The 22,972-nt window shown below is 51.8% G+C and overlaps 2 protein-coding genes across 5 annotated transcripts in view; both read left to right on the top strand.

Annotated features, from left to right (window-relative positions):
* Window positions 1-9,856, top strand: part of FBXW11 (F-box and WD repeat domain containing 11) — a 78,465-nt gene extending 68,609 nt beyond the window's left edge. For all 4 annotated transcript variants that reach the window (XM_075442002.1, XM_075442004.1, XM_075442006.1 and 1 more), the window contains 5 exons: window positions 50-168; window positions 801-911; window positions 1,940-2,018; window positions 3,537-3,725; window positions 7,328-9,856. In XM_075442002.1, the coding sequence (XP_075298117.1) occupies window positions 50-168; window positions 801-911; window positions 1,940-2,018; window positions 3,537-3,698 (471 nt within the window). In that variant the 3' untranslated portion in view covers window positions 3,699-3,725; window positions 7,328-9,856. The remainder of the gene's footprint in view (window positions 1-49; window positions 169-800; window positions 912-1,939; window positions 2,019-3,536; window positions 3,726-7,327) is intronic.
* A 580-nt stretch (window positions 9,857-10,436) lies between these two features.
* Window positions 10,437-22,972, top strand: part of LOC142364008 (uncharacterized) — a 316,325-nt gene continuing 303,789 nt past the window's right edge. The window contains exon 1 of the mRNA XM_075442051.1: window positions 10,437-10,654. The gene's annotated coding sequence lies outside the window, so the exon portion shown is untranslated. The remainder of the gene's footprint in view (window positions 10,655-22,972) is intronic.

Genomic DNA, 22,972 nt, shown 5'->3' on the forward strand with positions numbered 1-22,972 from the left:
CCTTCTTTGGGTGTAATTCTCAGAGGAGTGTTTACCCTGTGTTTCACAGGTGTGGAGTACAAGCACGTGCGAGTTTGTTCGTACCCTGAACGGGCACAAGCGTGGCATCGCATGCCTCCAGTACAGGGATCGACTAGTTGTCAGTGGATCTTCAGACAATACCATCAGGTGGGTGCCCACGAGCTGCTGTCGGTGTGTAACAGTGTACTTCTGCACATGCGAAAATAGGATTTCTCCCGACTTTTCATGCTGTCCTGCACTGCTGCACGTGCAAAACATCTTTGGTATGTCTTGTTGTTGGAGCAGATGATGTATGACTGAAACGTAGATCGGTGTGAGAGTAAATATATCCCATCCCTGTGAAAAAGTGGGAACTGAAGGTCTGTGTCAAAGGCAGGCAAAACTTCTTACCTATTTCTGTAGTTTATCGCCTTGTCTTCTGCTTGGAGAGATGAGGAGTACGCTGGTCACCAGTTTTCTTAACCACTTTCTTAACTTTTAATCACTGGTTCGTGCAGAACAGAAAAACGTATATTAAAGTTGCCCAAGATAATTTAAGAAGTATCCAACGTTGTATGTAATTTTGAATGATTTGATTAATTTTGATATACTGTAGCTGCAAGCCAAATGTGCCTCTGCGCAAGGAACGTCGCATGGTTCTACCAGCTGCCTTTTTTAGCGAAAAGTGTGATATCTTCCACAGAAAACCATTCAGTAGCGTGCCTAAATGACCGCATGGGAAGCTAAGGGACAGTGCTGATCCTGAAATACTCAAAGACTTTCTCCTCTGTTCTCCTAAGGCTATGGGACATCGAATGCGGTGCCTGTTTAAGAGTATTAGAAGGCCATGAAGAACTGGTTCGATGCATCAGGTTCGACAATAAGAGGATTGTTAGTGGAGCCTATGATGGGTATGTTTTTGAAAGCCATTTAACAGATTTTATTTTTCCTAGCAAAGCATCTTCTGAACGCCATTGAGCCTTTGTTCCCTTGTATAAGGGTTCTCTTCTGATTTGACTGATGGATCAATATTCGACTGAGTGCCTTCTGCTTGAGCATTTCAACACAGTAGGCTGCAGTTTTAAATAGCCAAGAAACTGCTTTCCTGGCGCTCTTTAGCGCACTCCTGCATTGTGTTATCACTCAAGCTTGACTGTCCGTAGAAAGTAAACTTTTGTTTGGCTGAAGTGACAGCCACTCTTCAGTGCATTCCTTTGTTTCTTCCCTCAGGAATTGCTCCTTGCCAGGTCCTGTGTGTTTAGTTCACGCTTTCTATCTTTATACGAGAGCAGCACTGAAAATGTTTATTGTGAGCATAAATATATCTTGTGGGGCTCCTGGAACTCTCCAGTGACCGTCGCTGGTGGGTTGAAGGCAGGAGCCCCACGGTTAGCACTTGTGACTTGCTCAGTATTTTCAGTGTGTAGTGGATTCAGAACAGCTTACATCCCTGTCCAAATTCTCCATTTCTTTCTCTGCCTGATTTATATTTCATGTGAACAGTAGAGTTATTGAAAACGATTCTGGAACCGTGTGTGTGTCTAGCCTTTTATTCGGGTTTAGTGTCTCACTGGGCTTGGCAGTCCCAGCTGAATTCCCCTTGGAGCTTTGCACCTCATCAGTAGTGCTGTGAGCTTTCGAGATCTTCTCAGTTCCAAAATGGCTTGTGCCTACGTAGTTAATTTGTCTTTCACATAACCAACTCACCTGGTCCATCACAAAAGCATCAACTGTATTTGCTGCTAAAAAGAAATTAAAAAAAAAAAGGTGTGTTTTATGAGATTTAGCATTAGTATTTTAACAAAGATAGATTCTAACATTTTGCTTGATCCTGATCAACTAGCTGTAGGGAAAATCTGGCATACTTTCCATTACTTTGGATGTTTCTTCTATGCTTATACTTGAAACAAGGCTTTAATGACCTTATTTTACTTTACAGCAAAATTAAAGTTTGGGACTTGCAAGCTGCTCTTGACCCTCGTGCCCCAGCAAGTACATTATGCTTGCGTACATTAGTGGTATGTAAAATTAATTCATTTGGGGTTATCTGAAATCTTTTATTTGTAAGTGAGAGGCATTTTATTACATTGTAGTGGCATAGGTGAAAAACTCAGGATGTTTTATAAAGCCTAGGCTGCTGCTTGTTCTAAGAATAAGGAAAAACTTATATTTTGTTACCTGCTGAATGATTTGGATGTGAGCTTAAAAGAAAGATCACGATTTTCTAGTTTCAGATTCTCGGATACTCTTAAAAAGACAAATCAGCATGACACTATATCAAATAATTCTAGTTACTGGTGTGTTTGCCTAATGCCATTGTAGTGCTGGCTTGACGTTTGCCTTTATTAGAAAGGGGAGAGGAATCTTGTGAGCCTTTCCCAAACGTTTCTCTGAACGCTTCAGTGTGGGAGGAAGAGATGTGAAGAGGGAAGGGAGGTTGAGCTGGAGGGATTACCACAGGAACTCTAGTCACTTCAGGGGACTATCAGATTTAAGGCTGCTGCTTAAGTTATGTTCTTCTTTGTAGTGAGGATTTTGGTTTATGACAGTAAACTTAATTAAAAATAAATTGGAGAAATGAGTTCATTGTTCTTTTCACTGCAATGTGCATGAAGTTTTACTTCAGGAGCCAGTTTGACAAGCTGGTGGCAACCCAGAGGTTTTGTCTTTGTGTAAAGGTAACTGCTTATTCAGCGTGTGCTTAGCCTTTCTAACACCTAAAGAAGTGCTTACATGGCCAGAAGTGCTTCAAATTTTTCTTTCTTTTCAGTAGTCTTTGCATAGAGATGGGATTTAACTATCCTTTTATTCTATGTGAACACGGTGTATTTACTTTTACTGAAAAAGTCGATTCTTTCCCTTCTGTGGGTGTACTGTAGCTCGGGTTATAGTTTGGAGATCAGTCGGACGGGTTCGGTTAGTTCTGCGATGAGCGCAGTGTACTCCTTTTAAATTTACTGAAAAAGGATCAGCAGGATGAGGAGGGGAACCTTTTCTGGTCCTCTTTGTGCTGTTTGGAGATTTCTTGAAAGAGCTGATGGAGCGTGTACTGCTCCACCTCCGTTCTCGTGGCAGCCTGTGCACGCGGTCTGTCTCGCCTGGGAAGCGAGCCGTACTGAGCCTCTCGGCACGTGTCCGAGCTGGAGCTGTGATGGGTGGGTGAGGGCTGCACGAAGACGGAGCGAGCAGCAGTGGTGGATGCAAGCGCTGTGTAGGAGAAGGAGCCCTGGCAGGGCGTCAGTGCCGGCCAGTCTGCTGAGGCTGCTTTTGTCTCTGAGCTCAGCCCCTACGGCTGGCTCCTCCGGGGGAGGCTCAGGGTTTGCAAGCGCTGGATTTGGGAACCGTGTGTTTTGGGGAAAAAACTTACACACAAAATCAGCTTTTCTTAAATTCGAGTGTAATTGCAACTAAGGGCTTCTTAGCCAGCACTCCAGGGTTTGAATGCACCGTTCTGTGCCCAGGTACGCGTGCGAGTACTCATGTAATGGCGTGTTACCCGCTGCTTGCCGTGCTAACTGGTTTCTTATTGCTCACAGGAACATTCAGGACGTGTCTTTAGACTCCAATTTGACGAGTTTCAGATCATTAGCAGTTCCCATGACGATACAATTCTGATTTGGGATTTCTTAAATGTGCCACCCAGTGCCCAGAATGAGACCCGCTCTCCATCTAGAACATACACTTACATCTCCAGATAACAGTCTGCACTTTACTGCCCTCAGAAGGTAAGTCTCCCTCTCTTTGCTGGGTGTATTATAAATATGTTACATTACCACTCTGCTTGCAGGTTGGCTTAGTTAAAACAACAAACTGATGTTTTCCTTAAGAAAATAAAACCTATTTATGCCACTTTGTTTCAGTATTTAGTCTGTGGTCATGCTTCAGCTTAGAACACTTGTCACATCATGTTATCTTACCCCCTTGTATATGATAATCCCTCCTGTTCACAGAATCACAGAATGGTCGGGGTTGGCAGGGACCTCTGTGGGTCATCCAGTCCAACCCTCCGGCCGAAGCAGGGTCACCCAGAGCAGGCTGCACAGGACTGTGTCTAGGCGGTGTTGTGGAAAGTTATTACATATTCACCGTGTTCTTGGAAATTGAGGAGACTTGGTGTATTGCTCAGGTATTCCAGATAGCCTGGGAAATCAGAGCCTTTTCGAGTTCTTGATGCATCTGCTCGCTGTGTGAAGCTTTGTAATGAGCGCTGTAGTGCGTTTCTACTAAACGGAACGTGTGTGTGATCTCTGGACAAACGCTCATCAGGAACGAGCAGTTGTGTGACAACCACAAATAGTAGGGGAAGCTTTCAGCACTAAAAATTACATCGTGTTAGGCAGCATGACAACTGAGGGCTGTCAGGAACAGTGCATATGAACTCTGCCTATTTTTGTTTCCATTTTTCTGCGAGTCAGCTTCATTGAGTTCTCGAAGCGCGGTGGGTAAAAGCTCCGCTGTAGATCTGTTTGTTGGGACAGCAGATTCTTTTCCCTATGTCATCTATATTGCTGCCAGCAACTGCACTTCAAACTATAAATAGCTGTGAGTGCTGGGACTGGGTAACACAGAAATTGCTTTAGCAAAGCAGAGCAGTGGCCCCCTTCTCCAGTGCCCTGTCTCTGCCAGCCGAAGCCTGGATGCTGCCAAGGAAGCGGAGACACCGCAGCGAGAGGAGTTAGGAGTAGCATTGCCCCAACAGGAAGGATTTCTTTTATTTGAAGGAGATAATTAACAGTTTGCTTAAACATTGTGGGAAAAGCTTTCCCTGTCTTCATGTAGCATGGATTTTTGGTATCTGTCTGTGTATGTTTATCCCTGCTGTGGCGATGAGTTCCTCTGGTTTTTCTGCTCCTTCGGTAGGATCTCTGTTCTGGCTAGGAAATACCTTCCCTTGTGAAGATACACTTTGCTGCTTTGAGATGCTGGTTCTTACAAATCAGTTTTCTTTCAACTGCAAGCATTCCTCAGGAACTCCTGCTCATGTTAGAAAAAGCCAAGATAACGTCCTCTCTGGATATGACACTCGGATCTGGAGGCTCGTTAGGCTTCACAGAGCGTCAAAGCAAAAAGCTGGCCATTGCTGAACTGAGTTTCCTGTCTTTCCAAACCTGTGATTACTTAATATAATTAGGCTTCTGATTAAGGAAGAAGTCTTATGCTATGATGATGAGCTAGTGTGCAGAATCAGCAGTTAACGGAACTTTCCCTTAAAACCACATTTTAAGAACATGAGGGTAGTTCTGTAAAATTCATGGACTTCCGTATCCTGCCTGCAGGAGGCCAACAGAAACATGCAGAGGCTGAACTGCTAACGGTAACGTTTGTACGGGGTGGGGAAGGGGCTAAAGACACAGCTTCCTGGGAGATAAATCCTGAAACTACCCGAAGAGCCGGGTCCTTCAGCACCGCCTACCTGTGACTTCCATGTCAACTGATCTGGGGTGACTTCTGCCTGGAGGTGGGGGCTTGGTGCCGGCGCTGCTGGTAGTGTCCCAGGGGACTTTGCTCCTTTGAAGACAGAGGTGCTGCCATTGGCTTCTGTGCCACCCAAGTCTGTACCAAGGTGAACTTCTGCTGTGGAAACTCCAAGGCTTGTTGAAGCTGAATGGTTTTCCCTGTCTATGGAAAACTTTTTTCTTCTTTTCGAATAATTCTTCCCCCCCCGTTGCCTTTTCAGGCATATAGAATAGGCTGTGTGAGAAGACGACAATAGTTTTAGGAACAATCTCCATCTATCTTCCAGTTCATACACCAGTGCTTTCTTCTGTTAACTCATAAGATAATTTGAGATGGACAATTTCTTTTGTTGTTTAAAAAAAAAAATTGCAGAAGTTTGTTTGGCAAGCTTCTCTTACTAGTTTTGATTCATGGAAAAACTGTACGTAGCGTGTCTTAAGCACAAAAGAAATTAGGAGCTGAATGAAATTTGTATCAGTTCGCTTGACCAGCAGTATGCTGGTGTCTTACTTTGCTCGCTTGCCACATGTGGCCCGCAAGACCCACTGTCATTGGGAATTGTCAGTGAGATATGAAATGCCTTTGGCAGAGCGTTCTTCCGTGCAAATTCTGCACGCCTGGCAGTTTTGCACAGCTTACGTCTGACTTGTCCCGTGACGCACGACTGACACCACGCAGAGCTCCATATCCTGGGAGCTGTTGGTGCTGGTAATGACAGTCCCTTAATAATTATTTCCTAAGTAGGAGAGATGCTGTGATGTCACTTTTTGACAGGTTTGTCTGTCTTCAGAATCCAAAAAACGTAAATCTACATAAAATTACAGTCAAACAGCTAATATTTCATTATGATGTTTAATGAAACAATTTTATATGCTTTCAGACATTATAGTTTTCTGAATTTTGAAGCAGCCCTGTGCAGTCTTCTACAAGGCTTGCAATGCTGCGCCTCTTCAGAGCAGATCACTTTTGACAGTCCTGGCAGTTGGCTGCGAGAGTTTTATTGCTTTCTATTGAATTCCTGTTGTTTATTGTAACATGGTAAAAATTGTTACCATATGATAGTCTAATATTCTTACATTAAGCACCAGGCTTTGGGCTGGGGGAAGGGAAGTCAAGGAGAGGTGTCTGAAGATGTTTTAACCTTTCCTGGGAATTTGGTCTCAGAAGAGGGTAGCTCTCCATAGTCCATAACAAGGATTTTGGAAAATGGCAGGTGAAATCACAGTTCAGATTTAATTACGCTAAGAACTAGCGCTGGCTCCAAGCTGATAGTGGAGTCACGTGGCTGGAGAAGGTAACCGAAATAGAAAACTACTTGATTTTTTTGTTGGTTTTCTTAAAAGCTCACATATTAAAGCAACTGAACTTGCATCCCGTGCAAAGCCTGCTCCCCCGCAGTGTGAAGAAAGGGAAATGTTCTCGCAGTTGTAGTAGGTCACTGTTTCCGTGAATAGCATCAGCATTTAGTGAGAGTAGCTGGTGGCTCCCCTGTTCGTCCCCAAGAGGGGTTTTGGTTCTTACTCCACGTCGGAAGACTGCCAGCCTGTAGGAGCCCCCCCCGGGACTAGTGCTAGTGGGAATCTTGCTCTTACTCCAGCTGAAGTCAGAGCTCGCTCTGCAACAAAGATGGAGTCCCGTGGAGGGGCGTCTCTCCTCTGGGGAAGGACTTCTGGCACAGAGGGCGTGATTTGACGGCGAGCAGCCCCTTAACGCGTCGCAGAAGTGTTGTGCTCCTCGGGGGTCTGTTGCCCTGTTAGTTTCAGCCTGGGGTGCAAACGATGGTGTGGGCCCGACCTCCTCCAGATGTCTCCAGATGTTGCTTTTTGGTTTGTATCTTCTGTCGGTTCAGCTTGTCTTTTGTCTTTTTCAGGGTTTCACAGTCTTGAACTACTGGATTTTTTGGCGACTACATGCCTGAAGATGTTGATTGACAGCTAAAGTCAGAATTGGTTCTAGATGCTGTGTAGATGCAAAGCAGCACAATTCTATATCTAAATTTCTTAATCTCTCCTGCTCTCAGTGGTCGTCTTTGAATTTACTACAAATTCACTGACTTCGAGTAGATGAATTTCAGAAGCCTGTCCTTCCCTGCAATGAGAAATCCAAAGCTTCACGTGTAAATTGTCCGTAGAAACTGAACTCCGATGGCTTGTTTTTCAGAAATAAATCAGAAGTCAAGAAAGGACTTGGCCTAATTTATATTGCTTTGCACTTTTGTCTGACTTTAAAGAAAAAAAAACAGTCTCCAGTGAAATTTGGGTGCCAAACACATACCCAGAATGTACAGAGCTTTGCTTTCAAAGTCACCATTGTCCTTTAGACTTTACTCTCCTGACAGATTCAGAGCCTGTTTTGTTTGATAGGAGTGTACGGTGGACTCTTAGAAATATTTCTGAATTGCTCAGTAATATTTTTGGATTACAGTTTACTTGTTTCTGCACCAATAATTTCTTTTAAATTAAAGATTACCTGTAATTCAGGCTAGGTTATCTAAACTAGTTGTATAGCACCGTCTTTTCCTTTTACCTGTGCTCTGTACTACAGCCGTCCTACGCTTCCTAATGTTTGGTATAGTAAAACCTTCCCCTGTGTGCTTGCCTCATTTCAAATACTGTATAAGCATGTAGATATAATGTACATAGCAGTGTAACCTCCGGGTGCTAGGAGTCGGGATTTCCTGACACTACACACTAATCCCAAACGTGGTGGCACTTGGCAGCGGGATGTTCTAACTACTGGCACTGTCGGGGTTGGTAGGAGTTACCTAGACGTTGTCTCTGCGAAAGGAGCTTTTCAGTATTCATTAGGATTTTTTTTTTAAAATGGGAACTACATATTTTAAAATGTAATTTCTAAACTTTTTAAAAATTAAAAAATGTTTAATTTATGTTCTGTATCTTATATTTTTGTGCCGCAGTATTTACAGATGTCTTTCTTTTAACACCAGTAGGTTCTCACAAACGCCTGCTGATGTCCTTCTCTAGCGTTAGTTTGGCTGCTCAGCGGAGAAGACGCCATGGGCCAAAGTTCAATTTATTTATGTTTGGTTTGTGACACTTCCTTAGGGTGCAGTGGCGGTCCCTTCAGGTCGACGCTCTGGTTACCGTGCTGATCACCGTGCTGGTGTCCTTTTCCGTAGCTATCAACTGCGTGACCACGTTGCGACGTCCCGGTCACAGTTCCTCTTCGGTGGCACGCCTTTATTAGGAAGTCTCAGCAGTTTCTCCGTGTGTTGTCACAGTCTCCCCTCTAATTTCTGTGGTCATGTAAACGCTGCTGCATTTTTCTGATGTCAGAATAAAGCACGGATAAATGCAAACGTGAGCATTTTACCTGCGTTAGCCCTGTGTGACTACGCCCGTTGGCGGCTTTCCTTCAACGCTTCAGCCGAGCTCCGCGTGCAATCCGCCTCTTTTCCCGGGGAAGATGCGTGCCGGCGCAGAAACGTGGCGCCGTTCCCCTGATCGTTTGTACGTCGTGTGGCGGTTGTCCTCTGGCAGCGCTTTCCGGGTTTGCGTTTTTCCCTTTCGCGGTCGGAGAGGTGAGGGGATGTCCGACGGCCGGGGATCGCTCCCGCGTTGCCGGCGGAACGGCCGTGCTTAGACGCGTCGCCTCGGTGTCAAGCGAGGTCAGAGAAAGCGCGCGTCCAGGCGCTGCCGAACCGTGACGAAGGGCGACTTGAGGTTTTCTCCTCTGCACCCTTCACACTGAGAGAGGTGTTGGGATCAGTGTTTCAGTTCAACTCCCACTGACGTGTTGCTGCAGCGGTATTTATTTCTTGGAGATGACCGAATGCGATGAAGTACAGAAGGTTAAAAACGCGCTCCTCAGCATCCGTAAGACCACTTTTTGGTAAGCTTGACCGTAGTTCGTGAGAGTGTCTTACTTTCCCCTTCTCATCTAATAGCTTTAATATTAAAACTGTTTAAAAAGGAAAATCTATCGCAGCCCTGAAGAAAGAGGTATTTGTTTCCGAAGAACGGAGTCCTTTTTTAAAATGCATGTGTAAAGATTTCAATGCGTGGTTTTCCTCGGGAGGTGATGGTATTTGAACATGCGGGCTAAACTTCTGTGTGCTTTGTGTAACATAGCGGTGGACTTTCGTGACTGGCACCCAAGGACCTTGACTCCTGGGATTAATGGTAGTGATCCTGGCTGCACTCTTCTGGACTTTGTTTTGCTAACCATAATTGAGCAACTGTACATTACTGCTATATTAATGTTTCAAAGCACTGGGGTAGTCTGATTCTAACTTGTAATTATGTTTGCCAATTATCTGTTTGGAAAGTTGGTGTATGAACAGCTTCTTGGAACTGTTAAATTGTACAGATATCGTTCATGATCTAAAGCTTTGTACTGTGGAATGTGCTTAATAAAAAAAAAACCAAACACGTTTGAACTGAAGTTGTCAAGTAAATGGATAAGTGACGCCACCGAACCGAACGCCGGTACCGTGCAGGCTCGGCGTGCATCGCGCGCTGGGGCGGTGCTGGTGAGCGCTCCCCGGGCCGTGCCGGGCGCCCGTGCCAGCGCTGCCCGCCCAGTGGGTGCCTGGCCCCGGGCACTCGGCAGCGCCCGGCTCCCGGGCCGGAGCCTTTCCGGTCGGCAGGACGCCCGCCGTGCCCAGCCGCTGCCGTGCTGTGGCTGCGCGCGGGTCCGGGGTGGTTTTTACCCTCCTGTTCGTACAGGGCTCACCTCGGGGGGAAAACAGCTGAGCGAGCTCGCCCGCCTCGGGCACGTCTCCACCTTGCTGCACCGCTGCCACGGCACCTGTCAGCAGAAACATCGTGGGAGCACGTTTTTTTTCTTACTTTATCAAGAACACAGGTAAAATTTTTAACATACTCCCCATTTCCTTGCTGCTGAAGCAGCCTGTGTCCGTGCCCTGAGCCCCGCGCAGAGGCAGGGCCTTCCAGCGCTAGCTCTGTCTCAAGAAAAGCTTTTTCGTTGGTGTTCTTTGGCTGATGTGCAGTGACGAGTGAGGATAAGCGATTCAAAGTCCTCCTCTTTGCCCTCTGTCCACGGTCTCCTGTCAGTATTTTTATTTGTGAGTGGAGTTCGCTTTTAAGCCATTTGAGAAGCTGCTCCAGTTCGTTTCTGAACGATCAGCCCAGCAGTGCAGATGGTGCGGATCCTGCGGCGCTGCCTCGTGCCGTGAGCGTGGGGGATCTGCCCGGGATCTCGTCGGCGTGTCCAGGTACGTGGGCGGCGGGGGTGTGGAAACGCCTCGTTAAATCATTGTGCGTGAGCCGACCTTGCGTGCCGACCGTGGGGCTCGCCAGCGATCTTCCCTTGAAAGTGCTGTTTTTGGTAAGGTGCGTGTCGGAAGCACTAGCCTGAAGGGTGCTATAAACTCCTTGCTAAGAGGATGAAAAAGGTTCTGGCTAAGTTTTGGCAAATTCAGTCTTCAAAATGTCTGTCTCGCTTTTTATTCTTCTTGGCCCCCTCTGACACTGGATAGTAATCTGCAAAGCAACTTCGCTGCTGCTCAGCTGGTCGCTGCACTGCAGGGAGAGGAGAGCAAGTAAAATCTCACGTCTTTTCTGGTGGAAGTACACTGTAAGAATCAGAGAATGGTTTGGGTTGGAAGGGACCTTAAAGATCATCTGGTTCCAACCCCCCTGCCATGAGCAGGGACCCCTTCCACCAGACCAGGGTGCTCAGAGCTCCATCCAGCCTGGCCTTGAACACTGCCAGGGAGGGGGCAGCCACAGCTTCTCTCGGCAACCTGGGCCAGTGTTTCACCACCCTCACGGGGAAGAATTTCTTCCTAATTCCTAATCTAAATCTGCCCTCTTTTAGTTTAGAGCCGTTTCCCCTTGTCCTATCACTACACACCCTGGTGAAAAGCCCCTCTTTATCCTTCCTGTCGGCCCCTTCAGGTACTGGCAGCTGCTCTAAGGTCACCCTGGAGCCTTCTCTTCTGCAGGCTGAACAGCCCCAGCTCCCTCAGCCTGTCCTCATAGGAGAGGTGCTCCAGCCCTCGGATCATCTTCTTGGCCCTCCTCTGGACCTGCTCCAACACATCCATGTCCTTCTTATGTTGGGGGCTCCAGAGCTGGATGCAGTACTCCAGGTGGGGTCTCACAAGGGCAAAGAAGTGAAGCCTCCCTGAACTCCTCACAGGGGTTGTGAATGTCTTGCTGAATATTGTTACCCAAATAGGCCGCAAAAGGTCCATGATTTATCTGCCAAATCTGGAGTCTGAACTTTGAGGTTGAACGTTAAAATTCCGTCTTACCTGGGTGGCCTTTGGTTTTGGTTGCTTTGCTGGGTTTTCCCCTTGCAGTTGCAGGCTATTTAACAGTTGCCTGTTAATTCCCACCAGAGAACTTCTGAGCGAAGCAGTGGAGGCCCCGTGCTGCCGGGCGCTGGCGTGGCCTGGGGCCCCGCTTGGCTCTTCCCTCTCGGCAGCGGCCGGGAGCAATGGCTGCCCTGGGCACGATGCACGGCCGCAGGCGAGGAGGGCAGGACCGCAGACCTGCTGGCCCTGGGCGAGCGCTCGACAGAGCTGCTGATGACGAGACTCCACCAAAGCTCCTGTCGGAAGGGGCTCTGCAGGCTGGGCTGTTGTGCTTGAGCCGCGACTTCCAGGCGCGGTGGGGTGTCGGCGGCTCCCCTGGCCCCCGTTTTCCCCCCGGAGCGCGGCTCTCCGGGCTGAGCAGGCGGCTGCCCGTCGGTCATGGCCAGGGCTGGGTGCCGTCGCGTGCCCGTGCGCGCAGGGAGGTCACTCCTGGCTTCCCCACCGCGTCAGCACGGCCAGGTCGCAGCTTCGCAGCAAAGCGGCCGCCTGGAGCAAGGCTCCTCCGACACGGGGCTCAGCTCAGCCTGGGCTGGCTGCCGAGGCCGGAGCCGTGTCGGTGAGCTCAGCTGTGGGTGCGGACACGCTGCAGTCGGGTTAACCAGGGAAGGTGTGGTGGGAGGGAGGGAGAGCAGCGGGGTGGGTGTTTCTGGGCTGGGCAGATGCTTGGGCCAGATGCTGCCAACTCTCCAGCCCCGAGCTGCCTCCCTGGTGCGGAGCTGAGCGCTTCGGGCCCAAGGTTTGCCTTGACTTTGAACCTTCCCCCTGCTGCAGCGAGTTTTTTCTTCCCAGCCGCCTGCTCTTCATTCACCTCCGCTGCTCGCCATCTCCAGAAGCTTTATTTATTTTTTCTGTGCAGCTGTGAGACGGAGCAGAGCCAAGCGGGCAGCGAGAGCCGGCCGGCGGGGCTGTGGGCAGGAGCGGGGAGCCTCGCAAAGATGGGGTGACCGGCGGGGACCAGCGTGCGCGGGGGGGAACGCCTCGCCTGCCCGCCCTGGCGAGGCCGGTCGCGTCTGCGGGGAGCGTGGCTGTGCCAGGTGCCGTGGGGCAGCACCGGCCCCGGGAGGGCAGCGGGTACAGGGGACGGGGTGTCGCGTGTCGGCTCTCGCCTGGCTCTGCAGCCGGGCAGATGGCAAACCTCTTCGCTAGGCTGGAACTGGGAGATGTTAATCAGGTTTTTCATCTGGTATGGAGAGAACAGGCCTGTTCTGACACCTTTCCAGCTCCTTGTGTAAGCTGGAGGGTAGATAACACGTGTTCCTGGAATAGATCCTTCTCCCCACGTACGCGTGGACAACTCCGTAAGCTGCCCGCTGACAGCAGGTAAGGCACGAGGTACAACCTTGTCCGGAATAGCCTAAGGACTGTCATAAGTCATAGCAAAGTTTTGCTAACTAAATGCTCCCTTAAAAATATTGTCACAGCAATTGAGCTGTTTGCCAGGGTCTGCACCCGCTGGCCCGGAGCTCTGGTGCCCGCTCAGCCCGGCTGCGGGACGGCCAAGCTGCTGCCCAGCCCCGGCCCGGGCTGCGAGCTGGCCCAGCATCCGTCTCCGCTCTCCAGAGGTTTGGCTCCGCGTCGCCCCGGTGCCGTTGCTGCGGCGGGGTGGCACGCGCGGCACCGAGTGACAGCCGTGCCAATGCCGCTGCCTTCTCGCTTGTTCCTGTTTTTGAGCTGACGCGTGCGTGGTTTCGGTGGTTTCAGCCCACCCTCTGGGTCGAGGGGCTGCGGGTTGGTGCGGGTCAAGGCTGGGGGACGGAGATGCTCGCCCTGACTGTCCCAGGCCGAGCACGGGGTGATGTGCTCCTGCTCCTCCCTGCTGCTGGGACCAGCAGGGCAACTGCTGAGCTCGAGGCCAGTCCGAGGGAGTTTCAGGTGTCCCAGCGTTGTCTGGAGCCGTGGAGGCTCAGCGCTGTGAGCCGGCTGCGTGCCATGGCCAGGGCTGTGCCGCAGGCGTGGGGTCTCTCGCTCTGACCCAGCCTCTGCTGCAGAGCCTTTCCCACCCTGCCCGGGGCTGCGGACACCGTGTAGGACCTGGCTCATGCTCTGCTGTGGCTCTGCGCCTCCAAACCCACCCTGCCCACGCGTTGACATTGGATGCTCCAGTCTTCATTCGAGAGACAAGAAAATGAGAGGTGATACATTAAAAAAATCAGCAAACCAGGTACCTACCAAAGAGGGCGGGTGGTGAGCAGAACTATCGGCCCCTCTGCTGACGATGGGGGGACGCCGAAACCCCAGCAAGCGGCACCGAGGGGTCTGGGGGGAGCAGCGAGGGTACGCGGTGGGCATCCTCCAGAAGCTGCAGCTCAGCGTGGCCCAGCTGCTAGGAGGAGTCTCAGATCTGTGCCTGTTTGGTTATAGGAGGAGAGCTTTAGGAATCGTTCTGGGGATCCGGTGGGAATGGTCATGGAGGTGCTCGGAGCAAGGGCAGCTCCAGGCCAGCAGCGTGCTGACAGAGGGGACGGAGGTGGCAGCACACGTCCCCTCCTACCCAGACCCACAAACCAGAGCTGCTGGGGTAAAGCTTTGTGTTACCCTCACCCCTTCGTGGCCGGGGCAGCGTCTGGCTCTTGGCTGCTAACTGGGACCTGAAGCCAGGGGTGGCAACAGGAAGGCTGGTGCTGAGTGCTTGTGCACTCGTGACACGCTCTGGGGGCTCGGGAGGCTGCGGGGACTGGGACCCGTGACCGGCTGCTCAGCAGCACTCCGGGCCAGCAAAGGCTTCGGTGTCCCCGTGGTCTGAGCTGGTCTCCAAGCGTGGGTGCTACCGGCTGGCTGCACGGCGCTGCTGAGCGGGTCAGGCACCATCTCGTCCTGGCCCCCTTCCCCACCTGCCCAGCGAGCAGGAGCTTTCCTGCCCCTTTCCCAAGGGATGCCCCTTTTGTCCCCATGGGTCGGGGCGTCCCCTCTGTCTTTCTGAGCTCCTTCGCCCTCGAAATCCACCCCGCCCAATGTCTCCGCCGCGCCCTCGTCCCAGCAGAGCCCTGCCTGCTCCCCAGCTCCCTCCAACACCCCGCCTGGGCAACTCGAGAGCCCCCGGGAGGGTGGGAAACCGCACCCTTCCCTTCTGCAGAGCAGCGAGGGGCGAGCTTCTCTTGGGAGCTTTGCTCTGGGTACTTGCTGGAAAGGCTCCACGAACCGCAGCCGCCTCCTGTGCCGACAGCAGGGGAAGGCGGCCGGGGGCGAGAGCCTGCTCCGGGGAGACGTTTTCGCTCTGGGTGTGGGGAACAAGCTGCGAAACGCTCCCGCCGCGGGTTTCGGGACCCGCCGCGAGGGCGGCTGTTGCTCGGCTCCGGGACGCTCGTGCGCGGCGTGTCGGTGCGGGAAGGCTCGCCGGCACGCGGGGCGCCCGGGCCGGGGGCTGCGCCAGCCTCTGCTCGCCGAGGCAGCCCGGGCTGGGTGGCCCCTGTGTATCTGGGGACGGGTCTCGGGCTGAAGCAGGCACAGCTCGCCTTGCCTGAAGGGTTCAGAGAATGGCGGTTTCATCTTTTCCTTGGCACAGGCCAGTGCAAACAAAGCGAGATGCCTTGGTATCTCTTGACTACTTTTTTCCCACAGTTGAAAATTTTTGTATTTTCTTTTCCTCCTTCTTTCCCTTTGAAGAAGCCCTTTAAAGGCTTTATTTTTAATTTCCAAACACATCATGGTTTCCTTTTTTTTTTTTTTTGTGTAAGTCTTCCACCGAGACAGGCTGGCACTTGCACGTCGGAGGAGCGGGCGAGCCGGGGCCGGCTGAGCCCTTGGCCGGGAGGGCGATGGGCAGCTGGCGCGTCCCTCCCGCCCAGCCTCTGCTGACAGGGAAGGAGCCTCCTCCGCAGCCACGTTTCTGCCTGGAGAGACGAGGCCGAGGTAAACTGAGGCACCGGGCTTCCGCACCGAAGCCGGCCACGCTTTGGGGCGCACGGAGCAGGGGAGGGCTCCGCTTCTGCCCGTGTCTGGCAGCTCCCAGCTCTGGCTGCACAGCCACGGTCTGCCCGGTGTCACCTGCAACGCAGCCGCTGACGACCCTCGAGTAACTACTGAGCCACGTCCTCCCCTGATCAGGGACAACCCTGCAGTCCTGTTAGAGCAGAGAGCTGCAAACAAACAAGAGGAGCGTTGTGCTCGGCCGTGGCGTGGTTTTCCGGGTCACCTCTCCTACTGCCATCAGAGTTACCTTCCTTACGTTCGATTACGCGTACTTTTTCACCTTGAATCCTTGGGTTTCTTGTTAGAACCGCGAGCTTCTCTAGAGCGTCTTTGGAAAGCGAATGTTGAGCCGTGGGATGCGCAGAGCCCAGCCGAGTGCCCTGGGGTTTCCCGGGGGGTCGGTCCCAGGTCTGATGGACCCTCCTCGGACTGCAGGCGTCGGGGTGCCCTGAGCCCCGGCTGGCTCAGACGGCAGCGGGAGCTCTGCAGGTCGCGAGCGGGGCGGGCTGCTGGCTTCCCCCAGCGCGCGGCGGCAAGGCGTGCCCGCTCGAACTCGGGACGCGGTGAGCAGTCCCTTGTGCCAGTCCATTGAATCTTGCAAACGGGAATGGGTTTGAAGGATGGGGTGTGTTCATGGTTAAAAAAAATGCAAAAAGGATAGAGTAACTCAGCTCTTAAGGCTTCACGAGCATGTGTGCTTGTTTATTTTTCGCATGAGCGAGCTGGTATTCACAAGAGGTGGGAAAGAAGCCGCTGTGAGCACTCCTGCCTTGCTGTTCCAGGACAGAACAGCCAGTTTAAGGAGTCCCACGTGGCTGCTGGTTTTGTGACGCGGTTTCTTCGGGGAGGGCTGCGGAGAGCAGCCGCCAGCCTTGCTCTCCTCCCCAGCTCTCGGCAGGGCGAAGCCCTGCAGCCGCCGCGCCCCAGCAAGCAGCCGCTGGGGCTTGGACCGGGAGCTTCGAAGGGCTTTGCCTCGGGGCTGTTGGTTGCCTTCTCCGGGCTGACGCGTGCGGTGCCGGTGGCCGGGGTCTCAGCTGTCCTGGGGGCCTGGGCTCCACCTCGCCGTGTCCATGGGAAGATGCTCCTCCAGCTGCTGCCCAACTCCTCAGTGCAGCACTCACTGGTGTCCTGCAGGTGAAGAGTGATAGGGGCAAAAGGGTCACAAAAGGATTCAAAAGGATATTTTGTGGGTTTTTTTTTTCTCTTTGTTTTTTAATAGTTTTACTGAAATTTATCTGCTGCTAAGGAAGTTAACTTCTGGGAAATCTGGCTCTCTAATGCGGTTGGTGAAATCCTCCTGCATGTTGTAAAAAACAACCACCACACCATCCCAAGCAAACCAAAACCAAAAAGCTGCAGAGAGCTTTCAGAATTCGAGTCTTTCGGCTGAAGGCAGTCCTGGCAGAGCTGGAGCCGGTGCCTTCGTGCTCCTCCTCACGCTGCACCTAGTCCTGAGCGAGGCGGCGTTTCCCCGGGGAGCTACCTGCTTCACGTGGAAAGCAGGTCACAGGACTGAGTTCTCGGGGCTTTTCCCAGAGAGCGAGGCCAGTTTTGTGCCCTTGGCATCTGTATTTTTACAGCACCAACCACAATATCCCACTGGATCAAGATCAAGGCCTCAGTCTTGAATTCCAAGGTGCGTAATGGTCTGGGCTATGGATGTCTGACAGCCAAAACTTCCAGCCTGAATTAAACCACACGGCATCGCTGGCAGCATGGATGGCTCAAGCACGTCTGTGCAGGACATGGACCTTCCTCTGCGCTGCACCGAGAGCCTGGGGCATGCCCAGGAGCAGAGGGACGTCGTGCTCCACCTTCCCCAGTGCCACGGGGAGCCTCAGGGCCAACTTCTCCTGAAGAAAGAGCACAGGTATCATGTAAAAAATAAATTCAGGAAAAATCTTCTTCTCCACCTCACCCCAACAGTGCTTTTCCTAAAAACCCCAGGCCAGACCCGCTCTGGAGGAACGCAGCCCTCCCTTGAACATGCCGCTTGGCTGGAAGAGGTTGGAGAGAAAAAGCACCACGTGCCAGACGCAAGCCGCGTTGGTTAGAGCACCGCTGACGTAGGCTGCGATCAGCAGCGCAGCTTGAAACCCACCCCTGGGGATGCTAAAACGGCATTTTGGTTCCTCTGCCGCGGCGTGCTGGGTTTTACGGCCGCCCTGCCCAGCATCAGGCCCCGTGTCCCGCAGCCTCGCCGTGCCCTGCTCTGGAGCCGGGAGGCTGGAGCACTCCTTGGCTTTTCCTGGATACTCCAAAAGCATTTCTGCTACGCTCTGTGGTACTGAAACAGGACGCGAGTCGGTTGTTAATCAGTCACACACTGGGAAAAAACACTGCTATGGGAGGCAGCGTCTGCGTGGTAGCGCTGTATGCCTTCTGCAGAAATGCTTTTTATTTTTCAGTAGAGGTTTTTATCAACAAGAAGCTGTAATTCAGGACATAAGATGACAAAAACCCGCAGTAGTTTACCCGTATCTATAGCTGACACCCTCCTTGAAGACTTGGTCGGGGATGAGTCCAGGTACTGTGGCAGGATGAAGGACTTGTTTGAATCTAGACCGCTCTTTCTTTAGTTGTTTGAGCCCACTCGGTTTCCCTGGGTGTTTCCACTATGAGTAAATATGTGGTATCTGCCCACTAAAAGCTGTTAGCGCGGGCTGAAATAGTTAATTTTTATCCTTAGAAGATTTTCCTTTCATTTTAGCCTTCGGATTTTTTTTTTTTTAATATTCTAAATAGTAATTTAACAAGTGAAGACTACAACTGAACCAAAGAGAGACTCCACAGAATTTTCAGTGTGGTTTATGCGTCTCTGCCCGACATAATCAGATGTATCTGCTTAGGCAGTAGAAATGACCACTTTTTGTCTTCTCTTTGACAATGACCTAATGCTGCTCCATTGCCTTGCCCGAGCACCATCAGCTCTGTGGGAGCAGTATTTAGTTACGGCTGCATCTGGAGAGGTTTGGAATCCGACCACCTGCTCTCCCCGTCTCGTCTTTCCTGCTGCCGGATCGCGGCTGTGAACCCGGAGCAGCCCTCGCGGCTGGGTAACCCAGCCGGGTCAGAGGAGTGCAGGTCCTTCTTGTCTGCGGGGTTTCTGGAGTCAGCACCACGAAGCTTCTCACCAGCAGATGAGCCCGACGATCTTGCAGGTCTGTTCTGCCTAAGCGCGACGCCTCTGATGAGTTTTGCATGCGTCCGCGCTGCGGCGGCTGCTCGGCGGTGGCGCGGGGGGAACCGGGCGAGGAAAGGCGCTCGGAGCCCTTGACACACTGCATCGTTGACGCCGAGTCCCCCGGGCTGGTTTGGCAAGCGACAGGCAAAGACACCCTGCCGGCTCCTCCCCAGCGCCCGTAGGCACCCGTCTACCTGGGCACAGGCTGCTGGCCAGCTCGCAAACCCTTGGGACGCTTCACAGCAGATGCCATGAGACTCAAACTGTGAAAGGAAGACTCCAAACCACCAGCATTTGGATTGAAATGCAAACGTTTCCCTCTTGAGCAGGACTGTGCTGAGCGAGGAAGAGGCGTGGGGAAGTGGCCGGGGTGGTGTTGCCCCAAACCTCTGCTTCCCCTTGGGCGGGAGAGAAAATGGCTCCCTGGTTTTGCACGTGGACCCTGGGTTTTAGAGACAGACGCAGGCGTAGATGGGCAGGTAGACCTTGGTGCACGGTCTGGCTGTGATCGGCCGAGGGCCCTTCGCACTCGCTAGTCCCTGTCCTGCTGCTCCTTGGCACAGTACCTCCTCCCTCTTGGCAGCCCCTCTCCATCTGGTTCTGGCCTAGACCTGGCCTGCAGACCAACGAGGGTGCAGAGGGGGCATGGGGATGGGAAGAGCCGCATGGCATAGGGTGAGAAGCAGCCCTGGGGTCTGCCACAAGCCACAGTGGCAGGGAAAGTTTGTTTGGCAGAGATGTCTCATTTGTCCTGGTTGCAGCCATTTCTTAGATCTTTCTGCAGCACCTCCTGGGTGAAGAAGGCAATGGACAACCAGAGTGATTCGGAAGAGGGCAGCCCTTTGCCTTTTGAGCTAGATCTGCTCTGTGGGGTCCCTGTCTGATGGTCCCAGGGTATTGAAGACAGGGATGGATGTAGAGCAGCATAGCCCTTGACTTCAAAGCCCATCACCAACTGCCCCTGCACTGTGGTGGCTGTGCCCACCTGGGCTGCAGAGACCGGCTTTGTGAGCATGGGGCTCACGGTCTTCATGGAGCCTGTCTGTCACTGGGGACCTCCTTTCCAAAGCTGGGCCTCAGCTGTAGCTATGTTGGCAGCAATGCGTAGGACCTGCTTACATGAAGCTGTTGGGGTCTATTTTCTTCTCAGAAAGAAGTGATCTGTTTTTCATAGCAAGGGAAGGGTGGAGAAAGCTACTGCCACATGGAACAATGGCACTGGTGACAGATGTGACAGTGAAGAGCTGAAAATGCTGTCCCTGGGCTCTGTATTAGAGCTTGTGCTCAGGGCTGTGTGGAGCCAAACTGGCACTCCTGGCCCTACCCGTCTGCTGAAGTCAGCAGATTCAGTGGAGGGAAAGGAGCAGAGAGGGAAGAGAGCCTTCAGCCCTCCTCTGCCCTACGGGTGTTCAAAAGAGGTGTAGATGTGGCACTTCAGGACGTGGTTTAGCAGGCACGATGTTGATGGGTTGACTGTTGGACTTGATGATCTTAGAGGTCTTTTACAACCTTGATAATTCTATGATTCTATGATTTGGTTCCAGAACCTGGTACCTGTTGGCTGTGGAGTCCACCCAGGAACAGGGCAGGAGAAGACCATGCTCTCTGGTGTGCATCCCATCAGAGCCTCGGCTGCATCCTCAGGCAGGAGGTGACTCCTGCATGGACAAGCTGCCTTCAGCCATGCGCCAAGGAGGGATGTCTCCTCCCAGCACGTAGCCGGTCTGTGCGGTGTCTCCACGGTGTGGGCAGCAGCCCGAGCAGACCAGGCAGAGTCGTGCTTCTTCCCAGGAGAGCCTGTGTGGGACATGTTCAGCAGGAGACTGAGCCATCTCACCCACCTCTGCTTGGCTGTGATGATGGGAAGCTGCAGAACACCAAACCCTCCTCTGGGACCAGCTTCTGCCCACACGTGACAGGATCCACAGCACCTCGAACCCACCAGAAACGGCACGCTGCCATGAACATCCATTGGGATGGATACAAAGGAACATGAAGCACTGGAGGGCAGTGAAGAGACGACCCTCCCTTCGACGATGGCTCTCGCCTCTGTGCCTGGTCGATGGGTGCACTGCAGAAGTGAAGTTCAGGCCAAAAGCCAAGCGTCCCGGGAGCCACCTGAGCACAGCCACCTCCGTACTGCAGGTCCAGAGAGACCCTGTCAAGGAGAGACGATGCTTTGCTTGCTAATCGCATTTCAGTACATATAATCCTTACTTCACACTTTTTCCCAGACAATATCTTTCCATATAATCTTAATGATTCCTGCTGCAATAACAAATAGGCAGCCCTGAGAATAACTTCACACTTAATTGCTCGTGCCAAGAATCTCACCACTTGGCCCTTCCATGGGTGTTTTCCCTCCAATCCATCTGCACAAACAAAAGTGGGCCAGTTCTGTGCCTCAGGAATGAGGAGATAAAAAGGCAATAATTTATTTTTCCACCAAAGCTAGAAGTATTTTATAGAATTTGCTAAAGTTTTTGTTTCAGGAAATTTCATCATGTCTCCAGGAAAAAAAAAAAGCGCCTAATTTGCCTCAGATTTTCTAACTCCCTTTTCATTTTTGTAATATGAGGAGGTCTAGGTCATCTCAAGGTCACTGCAGTTAGTGTTGCTTTAGTGCACCTCTGTGGATACCTCGTTTCTGCAGCAGTTTTTCCTTTAAAAACAGCCCTAGCCTGCTGCTGTAACAGCCACTTTCTTTGGCAACCATTTGCATTCCTGTAGCATATGGAAATATTTTTTAAAACACATACCAGCGTACACTGCTTATAGGTGAAACTCTCCATCAGAAACGGAGCAAATGCTTCTCAGCTATCTGAATGTTGTTGTAAAAAAATGAAAAAAAAAGAATAAATCCCTCAGCTTTTAGCAGAAAGCTGCCATTTCTCATTACCTAGATTGGAATCTTTGTTAATGTCAAAATAAAATGCTGGCGGTTATCAAATTAATAAAAATGTTTTGCTTGGGAAAAATTTAATTTTACCAGCCTCCCAAGACTTCCTGCTGTCTTGATGTGTCGGCTGACACAACTTCAGCTGGTGAGTTCACTTCAGCCTGGGTTTAGCTTGGTTTTTGTGATCTATCTCACAGAATCACAGAATGGTCGGGGTTGGGAGGGACCCCTGTGGGTCATCCAGTCCAACCCCCTGCCGAAGCAGGGTCACACAGAGCAGGCTGCACAGCACCGTGTCCAGGCGGGGCTGGAATATCTCCAGAGAAGGAGACTCCACAACCTCCCTGGGCGACTGTGGACTCCAAATCTTACAGAAAGAAAAAATTGGAAAAAATTGTTGTGTGGTATCTTGAAAATGGAACAAATGCTGAGTCTGTGTAGGCTGTAGAAACATCATTTAAAAAGTGTGTGTACCTGAATGACCAGATTTTTCTAAACAGGTAAGGCCAAAAAAGGGTGGGAGAGACGAGGTGCTGTCCCTGTGTGTTGCGAAGGAGCTGCGGCGTGGAGGAAAAGAGCAGCTTACGCCTTGGATAAAGTCCGTGGCCGGATCAGCGCATTGCGCCCACCTCTGCGCCAACGCTGTTTGCAGCAAGGCTTTCCTTCGGACGTGCTTCCCCGGTGTTTCAGTTGTACGTTTATGGCAAAGCTGATGCACTCTACGTGTACCCCCACTTTGTCTCCACCTGGTTGTGTCTCTTCAGGCTGCTGGTGTCAAAAACTGACAAAAATTTGCAAATTCACAAGTGAATGACCCAAAAGCAAGCAGCAGTCGGAGGGGAGAGTCTGGGCAGGCATGGTGAGGGAGAAGGTGCTGCCGGACCGACGTGCTTCCCAGTCCTCTGCTCCACACACAACCCAATCTTTTAAATTTTCCAGTGATGCCGAAGAAGGCCAAACTGCCTGGCTCTGGGAGAGCAGAGCGAGATGGAGAGGGCCGGGCAGGGTGCTCCTTGGTGGTCTGCCCCAGCCACGGAGCAGCTTCTCCAGCGTCGGAAAGGCTCGGTGGAAGGGCAGAGCGGCTCGAAGAGCGGGGCGCAGGGGCAGCGGGCGGCTGCCAAGCAGCTGGGTTGGTTTGCTTCGCCGCTGCACGCATTGGCCAAAGCTCTGGGGCAGCTGCTGGACTGTGAGCCCGGGGAAGGACCTTTGAAGGCGGTGA

Source organism: Opisthocomus hoazin, chromosome 23 (assembly GCF_030867145.1).
Source record: "Opisthocomus hoazin isolate bOpiHoa1 chromosome 23, bOpiHoa1.hap1, whole genome shotgun sequence".
In the NCBI taxonomy this organism is placed as follows: Eukaryota; Metazoa; Chordata; class Aves; order Opisthocomiformes; family Opisthocomidae; genus Opisthocomus; species Opisthocomus hoazin.